Source organism: Aspergillus glaucus (genome assembly GCF_001890805.1).
Source record: "Aspergillus glaucus CBS 516.65 unplaced genomic scaffold ASPGLscaffold_3, whole genome shotgun sequence".
In the NCBI taxonomy this organism is placed as follows: Eukaryota; Fungi; Ascomycota; class Eurotiomycetes; order Eurotiales; family Aspergillaceae; genus Aspergillus; species Aspergillus glaucus.
In genome coordinates, this window is record NW_019170455.1 from 397,517 (window position 1) to 410,843 (window position 13,327).

The 13,327-nt window shown below is 51.9% G+C and overlaps 3 protein-coding genes across 3 annotated transcripts; 1 reads left to right on the top strand and 2 right to left on the bottom strand.

Moving 5' to 3' along the window:
- Nucleotides 1–59: 59 nt before the first annotated feature.
- ASPGLDRAFT_164082 (uncharacterized protein) lies at nt 60–3,567 on the bottom strand. The gene is made up of 2 exons (XM_022542567.1): nt 2,647–3,567; nt 60–2,578 (listed from the first exon to the last, which is right to left on the bottom strand). Exons 1-2 carry the CDS (start codon nt 3,208–3,210, stop codon nt 512–514), a joined length of 2,631 nt encoding a protein of 876 aa, XP_022404361.1. The 5' UTR covers nt 3,211–3,567; the 3' UTR covers nt 60–511.
- A 4,672-nt stretch (nt 3,568–8,239) lies between these two features.
- Nucleotides 8,240–11,043, top strand: exgO (exo-beta-1,3-glucanase Exg0; the record flags this gene model as incomplete). The annotated part of the gene is made up of 2 exons (XM_022539937.1): nt 8,240–8,435; nt 8,486–11,043. 2 exons carry the CDS (start codon nt 8,240–8,242, stop codon nt 11,041–11,043), a joined length of 2,754 nt encoding a protein of 917 aa, XP_022404362.1.
- A 194-nt stretch (nt 11,044–11,237) lies between these two features.
- Nucleotides 11,238–12,955, bottom strand: ASPGLDRAFT_22510 (cation diffusion facilitator family transporter; the record flags this gene model as incomplete). The annotated part of the gene is made up of 2 exons (XM_022543187.1): nt 11,238–12,655; nt 12,880–12,955. 2 exons carry the CDS (start codon nt 12,953–12,955, stop codon nt 11,238–11,240), a joined length of 1,494 nt encoding a protein of 497 aa, XP_022404363.1.
- Between the last annotated feature and the right edge of the window lie 372 nt (nt 12,956–13,327).

Sequence of the window (13,327 nt, forward strand, 5' to 3'; positions counted from 1 at the left end):
GTACGGAACCAGAACCAGTACAAATACACCCGTGGATAACTACACTCAATTACTGTACTGTGGAATGTCTCAAGTATTACCGTCCTCTATGGACGTATTATTTCTATCCATGTCATGGTACATTGTATCAGATCTCATCGCAGTCTAAAGTATGTGGTTGAGAGATCTGACATGGTTGACCACGATTCACAAAATGTAAACACAGTATTCCTTCCCTTGGCAGAGAATATATGTGCCTGTGTGCATCAACAAACAATCCCAAAACGCAAGTCCAAAGTACAAAAAGATAAAAAGATAGATGCAAAGAGCCAGACACAGTAACAAAACACGAAATGGGAATTATAAGGTAAATGCAAGGAAAGGATATGACTGTTCGTGTGGAGTGTGCGCACACCACAGTAGAACAGGTAATGCATGAAAAGAAAACAGAATGAGAAGTGAACCCCTTCAAAACACAAATTATAAACACAAATGGTCCCTCCCTAGTACTCCTTTTTTTATGTTGTCAAAATTATTTCTTTTTCTGGGGAACCTGCTTCAAGATATCATCAAAGCTCATGTTGGGATTGAACCGGCTCATCGGTCGCGCGGGCGGTTCAATGGGTGCCACACCGGCCGGCAGTGGCAGGGCCTCCAGACCAGGGTAAATGGAATGACGGTGTTCGGCCCGGCTCCGCAAGGCAGGCGAGTTGGTTCGAGGAATGGCCGCTGGCGGCGGCGTGAGGGCATTCGGGGGTGCCATGTACGGGCCGGGCTGGGGTTCAGAGGACGACCCGGCAGACGATTGTTGGGCCGGGTACGGCGAGGACACGGACGACTCGTTGTCGTAGGCGTCCTCAACAATCGGGGGTTCGAGAATGGCATCTGTATCGGCCCATTGCTCGGCCATCTGCCAGCAGTGACTGCGACGATAGATACCCTCAACACCGTTGACGACAACATCTGACGGGAGACTGACAACACCAGCACCACCGGCGACTCCGAACCAACTCCGGGCGGTCTTGGAGTCGTTCTGGATCCATGGCGCACCACCACGCGGGGCAATGCACAGGAAGTACTCGACGGCATCGTTGTACCTGACGTTGGGCACGTCGACCACGAGAAGCGGCAGGGCCTGGATGACACAGTAGAGGAAGATCCACTGGCCGCAGCGGAAGTCAATCAGGTCGTTGACCGACTTGCCGTGGCCGCAGCGGCGCTCGAACTGCATGAAGCTCTCGATGAAGGGGGTGGCCCGCAGGCCCTCGCGAGTGTAGGAACCCATCAGGACAGCGTTGACATCGGTATCCTTGAGCTTCTTGGTCTTACGCTTGGCCTCCTTCTTCGCGTCCATGGGCTTGCTGTGCAGAGACTTCAAGGACGGCATCTGGGGAGTGTCGAATGGAATCGGCGGCTGCACGGGCGGCGTCGCGCGGTCATACTCGCTCATGACCTGGCGCAGGGCTCGGGTCTGGAGTTCGTCCGGATCTGAGGTCTGAGGTGCTTCGCCCGAATGGTCGATAGTGCGGTCAGTCAGCGCACCGCGATCGACCATCATGTCGTAGAGATCGCAGAAATCGCGATACAGGTCATTGAGGACCTGGCGGTTGAGCCCACTCTCTTCGAAATGGTTCTTCTTGGAACGGGCCTTGGGCGGCCACGAGCCATACTTCTGGCGGTAGTACTGCATGGTGAAGCGGCGGAACTCCGAAAAGGCTTGCTTCCAGGCCTTGAAGCGAACAACCTTGCTTTCCACGGACGTAGTGGAGTTGGCTGCTCCAGAGAAGACGGAGGGGAAGTCGAACTCATTCAGCTTACTGTAAAGCACGCGAAGCCTGGTATCGAGGTCGATGAAACCACGTTCCAGACGCTTCTGGGTGATGGGATGGATCAAGCCAAACTTGGGACTACGCAGCTGCTTGAGCTCGTCCAGTTTGCCCACTCCGTGCACGAAACCTTCGAGGTAGAGCGGGTAGAAACGAAGCCGCTCGCCAAGAACGATGGCTTCAATCGTCTTTTCACGACTGCGGCGCACGTCACCCAGATGGAGCTCGTCGCAGTAATTGCCAAAGCTAGTGGTCGCAGTTTCACCAAAGTTGGTACCGTCCAAGTTGCTAAACTCGAAGCGGGATAAGAGCGAGGCGACATCCATGAAGATAGAGAAGAGCGACGGAGAGCGGGGGGTAGCGATGAGGGACTGGCCTAACAAGAAAGCAAAGAGATTACGGAAGAGCAGAAGGGTTTCAGTGTCCTCTTGCGAGATGCGGGTGCCGGGGCTAGAGACGTCGCAGTTGAGGGGGATGGGCAAGAAGAGATGCAGCTCCTGGGGCTCATCGGCCACGTCGTCAACGAAAGCCATGCGGTTGCTACCGGAGCTATCATTGTCATTGTCAGGCAGATTTGTCGGGCTACTGATCGACATGTGTCGTGCTTGCTGCTCCAGAGCCTGCGCTTTGGGATCGGTACCACGGGCCAAGAAGGTCAACGAGGGCGATTCAGCAAAGACAGTCGAATGCACCTTGAACGACGGTGGTCTGCCGGTATTTTGAGGGAAAAGGTAGACGTAGGTATCGCCATTCTCGTTCCAGATTTCGGAAGTCTATCATCTTAGTTTCTCTCTCTCTCTCTCTCTTTCTCTCTTTTCTTTTCTCGGTGTCAAATACATACCTGATCACCCCGCGCCAACGGTTCCAAATCGTAGGCAATCTTCTGATCTAGACCCGCAATCCAAGCACCGGGCTGGTTGGGAGTCAGACCTGGACTGGCAGGGCCTCTGGTATCAACGGAGCTCGCGCGGGCGCGGCCAGGAATCCAACTGCGTCGCTTGGAGGGGGTGCTAGGACGCGAGTCGGAGCCACCACCACCAGGGACAAACAAGCCAGCCGCGCTGGCGGGTCTGCTGCTACTCCTCCGACGACCCCGGCTCTGTGGTCTGCCATCGGGGCCGGTGCTGGCGCTGTTGGCGAGATCCTGGTTGACAGCGAGGAGCGATGGCGGTGGAGGGAGGGGGTCGTCGTAATTGAAATCTGTCGAGGTATCGAGGTTGGGCTGTGAGACGATGCGAGAGGGTCGGGAAGCGCTGCGAGGTCGGGTCGCGTCCTGGGGTTGCTGTTCGGGGGAGGACCTGAAGCCGGGTGACACGGGAGATGAAGCGACGGAGCCATCCTTGTGAGAGCCCAGTGAGAATAGCGAGGAGATGCGCTTGGCGGATTTGACAGGAGCCGACAGCATCTTCTCTTGCGTGGTAAAGGGCGATGGGCTTAGGTAGAGAAGTAACCGTGGTAGTCGTGCGGGTGGAGAGTTTCAGGAAGAAGAGAACAGACCGACAGACAACGAGTGGATGAAAAGGTCAAGAGACCGGTTTGAAAAGGACCATGCAGATAACGCGTCAAATCCAAAAAAGGTAAGAACCGCAAACAGAGCGAGAAAGAGAGAGAGAGAGTGTGTGTGTGTGTGTGTGTGTGTGAAGTGAAGGCGAGAGAGAGGGATGGAATGATGGGTGTTCGTGATTGGAGTGGGTTGGAAGAGGTGAGAGAACGAGAGAGAAAGAATGGATCGGCAGGAGGGATAATACCGATTATATAAGACAATCAGTACAGAATACTAGGACTAGTAAGTATTCAGAGGAAATAATAGAAAGAAAAGAGAAAAGAAAAAGAAAAATTACAGAAGTCCAAAAGAAAGGCAGAAAACGGTGGGCAGTGGGGAATAGGCTTCTCGGAGCGAAGAGAATAGGGGATGAACCTGTCGACAGCCCATGTTATATCATATTACAGAGTACAAGTACAGAATACAGAGTAGAAAGAAGCCTCACTAAGGATACATTCTTCTGTATTCAGCTCGTTTGATCTCCATCTGGGTATTCATACTGAATCGCTAAATGACGTGAATGATCTTCTTGTATAGTCCTATGTAGAGCACTACTACTAATCTGTACAGACTATACTACTACTTGTATCTACGATCATTGATATCTTTCCTCCTCTTGTCTATTTTATTCTATTCTCCTCTGTATCTACTCCGTACTCCGTACTCATCTATTCCATTCTCCTCTCGTGTTGTACTAAGAATAGAACAACCGCGCAGTGCACGGAGAATACACCCTCATACGTACCCATGTCAACGTATTCCACCATTCAGCCTCGTATATAATAATAGAACGATAGACATGGACGATAGCTGTCATATTCCATACACCAGCCACGCTGTACAAGTACTCTGTACTCACAAACACCTGTACACACAACGACAGCCTCAAACACATTCTCGTATTCCGGTACGGAAGACTACAAGTATGGTAGCATGGTCAACCATATCAACGTGAATGGCTGACTGTCGGTGGTTGGTCCACTCCGAACCCCCGACTCCGACACTATTTTCACTATTTCTTTTTATTTTTTGACTGCGCCGCCTTCCACCGGTATGCTGGATCGCAGTAATAATGTGCAGTGTGGGATTGATTATTATTATGGCGCAAATGACGCGATTCCTACCATGATTCTCTGGTTCGAATTGAATTTGTCCCCTCTATTTCCGAAACCTTTCCTCCGCTGGTGTTCAATAGAATTGCTCGGTGACTAGGCTTGGCGTGAACTGTTCCATTGTGCCTTCTGCCCAATCTTACATGCTAGTTATGTCCATACATATTTGTCCCCGGAACGATGAGAGCTTATACCATCTTTTCTTTTTTTTTCTTTCTATGGGCCCAGGAAAAGATGCTATTGGTGTCATTCAAATTCAAGGTTTCTGCTAGATCATGCCGTGTTACCGTCAACCATCCCTGCGCCCTATTATGCTAGGCATCGTTCTATCGCAGAAGACTATTCCTAATGAGGGAATGTTTGCGTTCGGTGGGCAGTGATCCTAAGGTCCACAGTATAGGGCATATTAAAAGAGTAACCTAGGTTGGCGTGATCGGAACGGAGGGACGATTGCACGACCGGTTGATTTTCGCGGTATGTACTTTCAAAGCATCTGTCAATTATATATAGTATTATTTAAGCGATTTCGAAGGAATTCTTGTTTGGTCAATGAGGAGTTCGAAAATAGGTCCTCGACGCCTGTAAGTGACGCTGACACAATCCAGCTTTCGTGGTGTAGGTGGTGCTCACCATAATCCGAGTGGCTTGCCATAGGGTGGGTACATCTGTCGCAAAATACTGAGTTGCAGACATCAGATGACATTGAACTTCCCAGCGTCACAATGGCACTTCAAACTAGTATCTTTGGCGTTAACTAATACACAAGCTCCTAGTCCCAGTCGAACTCCAGAGAATAACCATGGGTCGTCCTCTTCACGATCCCTTTCTAGGACCCGTGAAAGTTCCTCTGTCATCAAGTCCTCGTTGGAAAGGTGTCTTCTGAAATGTGCCAGGCCGTCTACCAATTGTTGTTACCCGTATTGCATTCCAGGATTCGGGCTCGCTGATTGGCCCCTTGCCTCGTCTACCCGGGTCGTCGATTCTCTTCGAATTAATGACCGTGGAAAACCAAAATCCCAGGATAGTTAATGCCATCTATCATTAGCATATGATCAAAATGAAAGTGAAAAACGGCAAATTGATCGTCATCGTATTCTTTGGAGCTTGTCTCTTTTCCAGGTATGCTCCAGGCGACTACAGGAGTTTAGCTTCTCATCTCAAGGGTGCTTCATAACTGGAATGGCTCACTTTCAACGATGTTCTCAGAGGTAGCCGAGAAACTGGCTGAGCTGACGGGTGCTCATGAAGTAAATTCAATCGCCCATGCATAATTCTGTCGATCAAAAATGCTGCAATCCAGATTAATATCGAATCGGATGATAAGCAAGGGAGGCGACACGAACGTGAGCGGTTCGTGGCCTGCCAGTCTGGCGTGTGTAATCGGCTGCTGAAGGGCTTTGCGCCAGGGGTTTTTTCGCCGTTGGGATCTGAGGTCCTTGACATTGGACGACAGCACTACCCAGTAGTCCCAGATTGGAATAATCAGGCCTAAGCGGTGCCCAAGGTCCAACTCTGTCCACAGTCCTCTGCTCACTTCGATTGGATCTCAACAAGTATGTCATTCGAGATCGAAGCGTTGTGGATTAGGTCGTCAGGACCTGTGACTGTTCTGATACCTAATCCGATTTAGCGCAGAAGTAGATAATAAAGAGCAAATACCAACCATTACCCGTGTCTCGGATCATTGATAGACATTTCGGAAGCATGACTCTATCGGGCGGTTATGGGCATCGGGGCCTTGGTTTGCTGAGTGACTGGCGGAGCAAGTCGGGACCTATGAGAGCAAACTCGAGTCAATCTTTGTCGGTCATGCCGTAGGGTAGAGTAAGGCACATACACTTTGGTGTGCTTCCGAGTTTAGAGCAGATAATCGTTTTAGTCGAAGGCGCCTATTCCAACATGTCCGCTATGGTTGTGTTTCGATAGGACATTGAGGCATTGCAAGGCTCGGTTCTTAAGACGAAGGCATTTTGACGACAGGTTATCGTGGATGAAGGAAACATTGACGAAGGATGTTTGGTCGATGATTGGAAAGAGGTAAAGAAGGGAGAAAGAGAGTACATAATAGACCCGGGAAGGCTAATACCCTTTCGAGCAGAAGCGACTACTCTCCACGGGAGAGGGGATCGAGTACACACTTGATCTTCTTACTGTTCAGCATACACCTCGCGCAATAGCTATATATTAGCGGTCAATAAGTATAGACGGTTCTTTTGATTTTTACCTTTGGTACAATATGTAGTCTGGCTATAGCACAGTAGTGGCATGCCGATATATATATCCGACATGCGACTAGCAACAATACTCGATCTCTGGCTTCATCGTAGCGCTGCATTGTACCATATAAACTTACTGACTTCTAATCTCTTATTCAAGAGATACTAACTTCATAAGAGCAGCTAACAGCCTGGAAATATCATTAATGCGGTTCAACTGTGCTCCCTATTCCGGTTATACTTCAGGTGCACAAGTAGTTAACTACTGCATAACTATTACATAAGCATACATTAATCATCAATACATAATTCTGCACAACCAACACGCGACCCGTATTCAGTGGATAGTCGCTTGGGCCACCACCACCGTGAATAATATTACAGAGGACCATCTGCTTCTTAGCTCTTCCCCTCGTTTGCCATGACCATATTCGTCCAGGCCTGTTAACTGGCTAGACCACGTCCAAGATCTCACCGCGACCATTCGGTGCCGCGCGCGGAATGTGAATCAGCTTGGCAGTGTATCAAGGGCACACCGCGAGTGTTTACAGGATATCTAGGCGCCCAGAAACGGTGGATGAAGTTGAAATGAGAATCCGCTCGGCAAATATGATGGGTCCGGAGTCGAAGCGCTTAGGCGAAGGCTGCTCTATTCTGAGCTGGTCTGGAGGAGTGCGAGCGAGGGACCCCGGATAATGCGGGATGTGCAGAGGCTACAGAATTTCGGAAATCATCTACGGATATGAACAGCATTGTGACGACAGACTCGTCCCGGGTATTAATAGAGAGTTCACGATGAAGCAGGTCAGAGTTTATGTGGACGCGCTATTCGGGCTCTCGGATGTGTCTAATCAGGGGCAGGCGCTGTGGACGAGTCAGAGAGATCACGGCCAGACTTTCTTCGGGTTTAATTAAGGAGGCTGATCCGTGCAAAGCTTGTCTATCCACTGATGCTCCATCCAGAAGGGAAATCCTCTACAGCATCCCTGGATACCGTCACTGAACGCCGCGCTTGATGTTTACTTGCCGGGAATGTTGACCGGAGTATAGCATTCTTCAGGGCTCTATATAACGAGTGTTGCTGGCTCTCTTTCCACCTGGACTGGCCTTTCCACCATACTGCCGCTCTTTCTAGTCGTTCCTTAATTCCCCCGGCTTGGACGTTTCATCGCGCGTTTCAACTCGGCCAGGCTGTGCGCGTTGATTGGTCTATGTGGGCCGCCTCCTGAGATCTCTCGTCGCGTTGGTTTATATAAAAGTCCCCGGTAATTGCCCAATCGGGCGTTGTTGAAGCTCTCTTTTATCCTTTCTTTTTCTTCATTCTTTTCCCTTTTTCTTCCCTTGTTTTCCTTGTCTTTCCCTCTTTATCCCCATTCACTCTTTGTTTTCATTCTTTTCTGTTTCTCATTGTTCCTTCTTTTCACGGCCCCTTGATTCCTTCCCTTTATAACCCCCCCCCATTACGAGCACTGGTTGCTATTCTCTCTTTTCCCTTTTGATTACACCGTTCGTTCGTCATTCGGGTCTGCTGGTCAGAATCGCAAAAAAGAAAAATCAAACAAAATGCAACTTCTATATACACTGTTCTTGTTCGTGCAGCTGCTGGGTGTCGCCCTAGCGTCGCCCATCCAGGACTCTTCGATCGTTTCGCGAGACTCGGCATACTGGGTTGAGGGTGTGAAGCACCAGGGTCTCGTGGCTTTTGGAAACAGCTCGGATTACCAGGTTTTCCGTAATGTGAAGGACTTTGGCGCCAAGGGTAAGTCTGCTTCAGAGAGATTAATTGAGATTTACATACTGACCGAATAGGTGATGGATCGACCGACGACACGGACGCCATCAACGAGGCCATCTCGTCCGGTAACCGCTGTGGTAAAGGCTGCGACTCGTCCACCACGACCCCGGCTTTGGTTTACTTCCCCGCCGGTACCTACGTCGTCTCCAAGCCCGTTGTTCAGTACTACTACACCCAGATGGTCGGTGATGCACTGAACCTGCCTGTGATCAAGGCCAGCGCCGACTTCTCCGGTATGGCCGTGATCGACGCCGATCCCTATGATGACGAGGGGACCAGCTGGTACACCAACCAGAACAACTTTTTCCGGTCGATTCGTAACTTTGTCGTCGACTTGACCGAGATGCCCAAGGGCTCCGGTGCTGGTATTCACTGGCAGGTTGGCCAGGCCACCAGCTTGCAGAATATCCGCTTCGAGTTGGTCCGCGGCGGTGGTGACGCCAACAAGCAGCAGGGTATCTTCATGGACAACGGTTCTGGTGGTTTCATGACCGATCTTACCTTCAACGGTGGTAACTACGGTATGTTCCTGGGTAACCAGCAGTTCACCACCCGCAACCTCACCTTCAACGACTGCAACACCGCCATCTTCGTCAACTGGAACTGGGCCTGGACTTTCAAGTCGTTGTCGATCAACAACTGCCAGGCCGGTCTCAACATGTCGAACTCGCCCTCCAACCAGACTGTTGGCTCCGTCTTGATCCTCGACAGTGCACTGACCAACACTCCCACCGGTGTTGTGACTGCCTTCTCCGATGACAGCATTCCCAATGGTGGCGGTGTCCTTGTGTTGGACAACGTTGACTTTTCTGGTTCTGAGGTGGCTGTTGCCAGCATTGACGGCAGCACCATGCTTGAGGGTGGTTCCGTCATCGCCAGCTATGTGCAGGGTAACGCCTACACTCCTGGTAACGCCATCGTAAAGCGTGATGAGCCTGAAGTCGTTACGGAGACTGTTGTGGAAACAGTAGAGTACTGCCCGACCAACCACGTCGAGACCACGCTCTCCGCGTCGCGCGTGCTTCCCACCGGGTTTGGCAGCGACATGTCGATACCGTCCGTGGACGTCTCGAGCATCGTCGGCTCTTTCTTCTCGGGCATTGACACCTCGGCGTCTATTCCCGCCGCGACTTCTGCTCCTGAGGCCCAGTCTTCGGCTGAGTCCACGCCTGTGGCTACTTCGGTCGCTCACGGCACTGTCCCTGCCCAGAAGCCCACCTCGGCCACCCCCGTGTCCGCACACACCACTGCGCCTGTCTCCGGTGGCGTCGGTATTTCTCTCGGTCTCGGTGGTTCTGGCGGTCACAGCCACGGCCACGGCGCCTGCTCTAGCCAGACCGTCACCAAGACCCGCCTGCAAACTGTCATGCCTTCCCAGGCCAAGGCCACCGGCCTCTTGGACAGCAACGGCAAGATCTTCGAACGCTCCAAGCCCCTGTACGAGAGCTACTCTGCTTCTTCGTTTGTTAGCGTTCGCTCCTCCGGCGCCAAGGGTGACGGCCAGACCGACGACACCCAGGCCATCCAGAAGATCCTGAACAGCGCCACCGAAGACCAGATCATCTACTTCGACCACGGCTCGTACATCATCACCGACACCATCCTCGTTCCCAGCGGCGTCAAGATTGTCGGTGAAGTCTGGCCTGTCCTCATGGCCCACGGCGACAAGTTCGGCGACGAGAAGAACCCCATCCCCATGCTGCAGGTAGGAAAGGAAGGCGAAAAGGGCACCGTCGAGATCAGCGACATCACCCTGCAAACAAAGGGCCCCGCCCCCGGCGCCATCCTGATGCAATGGAACCTCGTCGAGCAGGAACAAGGCGGCGCAGCCATGTGGGACACCCACTTCCGCATCGGTGGCTCTGCCGGCACCGAGCTGCAAAGCGACAAGTGCGCCAAGACCCCCAAGGAGACCACCAAGGCCAACTCCGAGTGCGTCGGTGCCTTCCTCCTCTTCCACATCAGCGGAAAGGCCAGCGGATACCTCGAGAACGCTTGGTTCTGGACCGCAGACCACGAACTGGACCTGTCCGACCACAACCAGATCAATGTGTACAACGGCCGTGGTGTGCTCATCGAGTCCACGGGCGCCGTCTGGATGTACGGCACCGCCTCCGAACACAACCAACTCTACAACTACCAGATCTCCAACGCCGAAAACGTCTTCCTTGGCCTCATCCAGACCGAAACACCCTACTACCAATCCAACCCGGACTCGCTCACCCCCTTCACACCGCAATCCTCCTGGAACGACCCAGACTTCTCGAACTGCGACTCCGCCTCCTGCCGCAAGGCATGGGGTCTGCGCGTGGTCAACTCTGCCGAGACATACGTGTACGGCGCCGGGTTGTACAGTTTCTTCGAGAACTACGCGCAGACGTGTCTGAACACGGAGGATTGTCAGGAGAATATGGTGGAGGTTGATTGCTCTGATGTCAAGATTTATGGTCTGAGCACGAAGGCGAGTGTTAATATGATTACCTCGTCGAGTGGGGAGTCGTTGGTTCCCGAGGATGAGAATACGAGTACGTATTGTTCGACGATTGCGTTTTTTGAGCAGACGGAGGCATAGTCTTGTTTTCTTTTCTTTTGCATAGCTATTAATTGCGAGGTTTTTTGTTTTGGATTACCTTGATAGTTGTCTAGACTAGTTGCAGCCTGCAGGGTTGGAATTGTGATACCACTGTTCAATGCATATTGTTAATTAAGCACTTTCATCTATCTAATCGTATTTAACCGTAAGTCAGACTCAAATAAACATGCCAGTTACAGCTCCTTCTTGAGGAAATGTTCCGGCTTGTGCGTCGTCTCGTAGTCCACATGCACATACGCCCTCTCCACATCCGGCAACGACTCCAGCTTCATCTGCAACTCCTCCGCAACATCATGCGTAGCACGCAGCGACTCACTCGGCTCCATAACAATATCAACCTCAACCAACAGTCTCGGCCCAGACGTATATGCGCGAACCGTATCAATCGCCGTGATCATGGGCGAGTGCGTCATCGAGATATACGTAATCAGCTGTTGCATCTTGGTATCTGCGGTAACGCCGATGAGCAGCTGGAACTCGTGGTATGCGGTGTACAGCCACAGACAGCCGACCAGGCAAGACAGGATAATAGCGCCCATGGGATCGATCCACCAGCGGAGTTTGCTGCCGCCGACGGAGGTGAGGATACCGAAGCCGTTGATGACGAGGTCGTTGCGGTGGTCTTCCCAGAGGATGCGGATTTGGGAGACTTGGTTGCGCATGGCCCAGCAGTAGAAGAAGAGGGCGAGTTTTGTGACGAAGGCGACGACGACGGCGATGACGGAGGGGAGGTGGAATTCGCCGGTTGGCGAGGTGGAGCCTTCGGCTAGTTCGCGGCAGGAGAAGGCGATTAGGATGAGGGAGACGGAGGTCATGAGGAAGCAGAAGCAGATGTTGCCTGCTGTTTCGATGCGGGCTTTGCCGGCGGGGAATTTGCGTGGGTTTACGCGGTTGACGGCTTTGTTGCAGAGGAGGAGGGTGAGGTTGGACATGGGGTCGAAGACGGCGTCTGCCATGGTTGTGAAGAGGGAGAGCGAGCCGGATGCGATGGCACCGTAGAGCTGGAGGATGGCTAGCGCGACGTTGGCTGCGAAACTACCGTACACGGCGATTTTGTAGCGCAGCTGGTTGTTGCTGTTTGTTTCACGCGCGGCACGGACGTGTTCCTCGACGGGTTTCAGCATCCGCTCGATGTTCTCGTTCTGCGTCTTGTAGAATCCCCAAAGCCGGCTCGACCCGGTCAATATCGCCTTGGGGTTCTTCAGCGCTGTAGCTGCCACCGCGGCCGTGCCGCCATTTCCCGCCATCTTCCGCTTGCGGGACGTGTTGGCTTGGATCTGGATCTGGCGGATCTCTTCCTCCGACTTGATCTTCAAGGCTAGTTGGAAGGGATCATTGTCGGGGGTGTAGCGCGGCGGCGGCTGGTTCTCTTCATCGCTGTCGCTGGTCGAGCGATGGTATTGCTGATGGTGGTTCTGTTCAATTGGTTCCAAGGCCGTGCTCGTGGCTTCATTGTAGGAGAGGGGGGTGTGGTGTTCGCGAGGGGATTGGTGGTGGTGATGATGGAAGGGAGTTGGGTGGTTGGACATGCTCTGTCGAACGTGATCCTCCATTGTGACTGAATAGCTAGGCAATAAGATGATGATAGAATCTGTAATGGAAGAGGAGGCAGAAAAGAAAAAAGGAGAAAAAAAGAGATGATACATAAAGGCGGTATGCCAAGAGTGGCAGTGCCTATCTTATCAATCTGATCAGGGTTCAACCGTTTCCTTCTCGGAGGCCTCCTCATCCTCCCCGAAAATATGTGTTGTTCTCTGTCCCTGCAAATCTGTTGCAAAATCTGATATCTGCTTCACCAACAGCAATGCCACGGACCGAATCCACTGAAATGATGGTGAGCACCGGTTAGCGTTCCCAGTAGAACCATAGTATTGACTGTATTCTTAGACATTTCTGAAAGTATATGCCCCCAATAAAGTCTTGTGAATTGACTTGACCGAAAAGTACCGCCTGGTTACGCTCTTTGGACAACCTGTGAGTGTGGATATTTGTCTTCACTTAGTGTATATGCTACATCGATGCTATATAGAATGATCTATCTAACGGCTCATAAGCATGATGGCAGGTGCTAAGGTCCTTGCTGCACAATGGACTGCTCGGATGTTGGAGAATGCCTTCTCTTGTCTAGCCTCTCGCTCAATGATGTTTATTATCATCCCCATGTAGTGTTGGACCGAGTTGAGACTTAGCCTCTCATTTATCCGGCCAACACGCGAGCGGACGAGATAGCATACTCCTTGAATAGAGGCACGGCGGGGAAAGG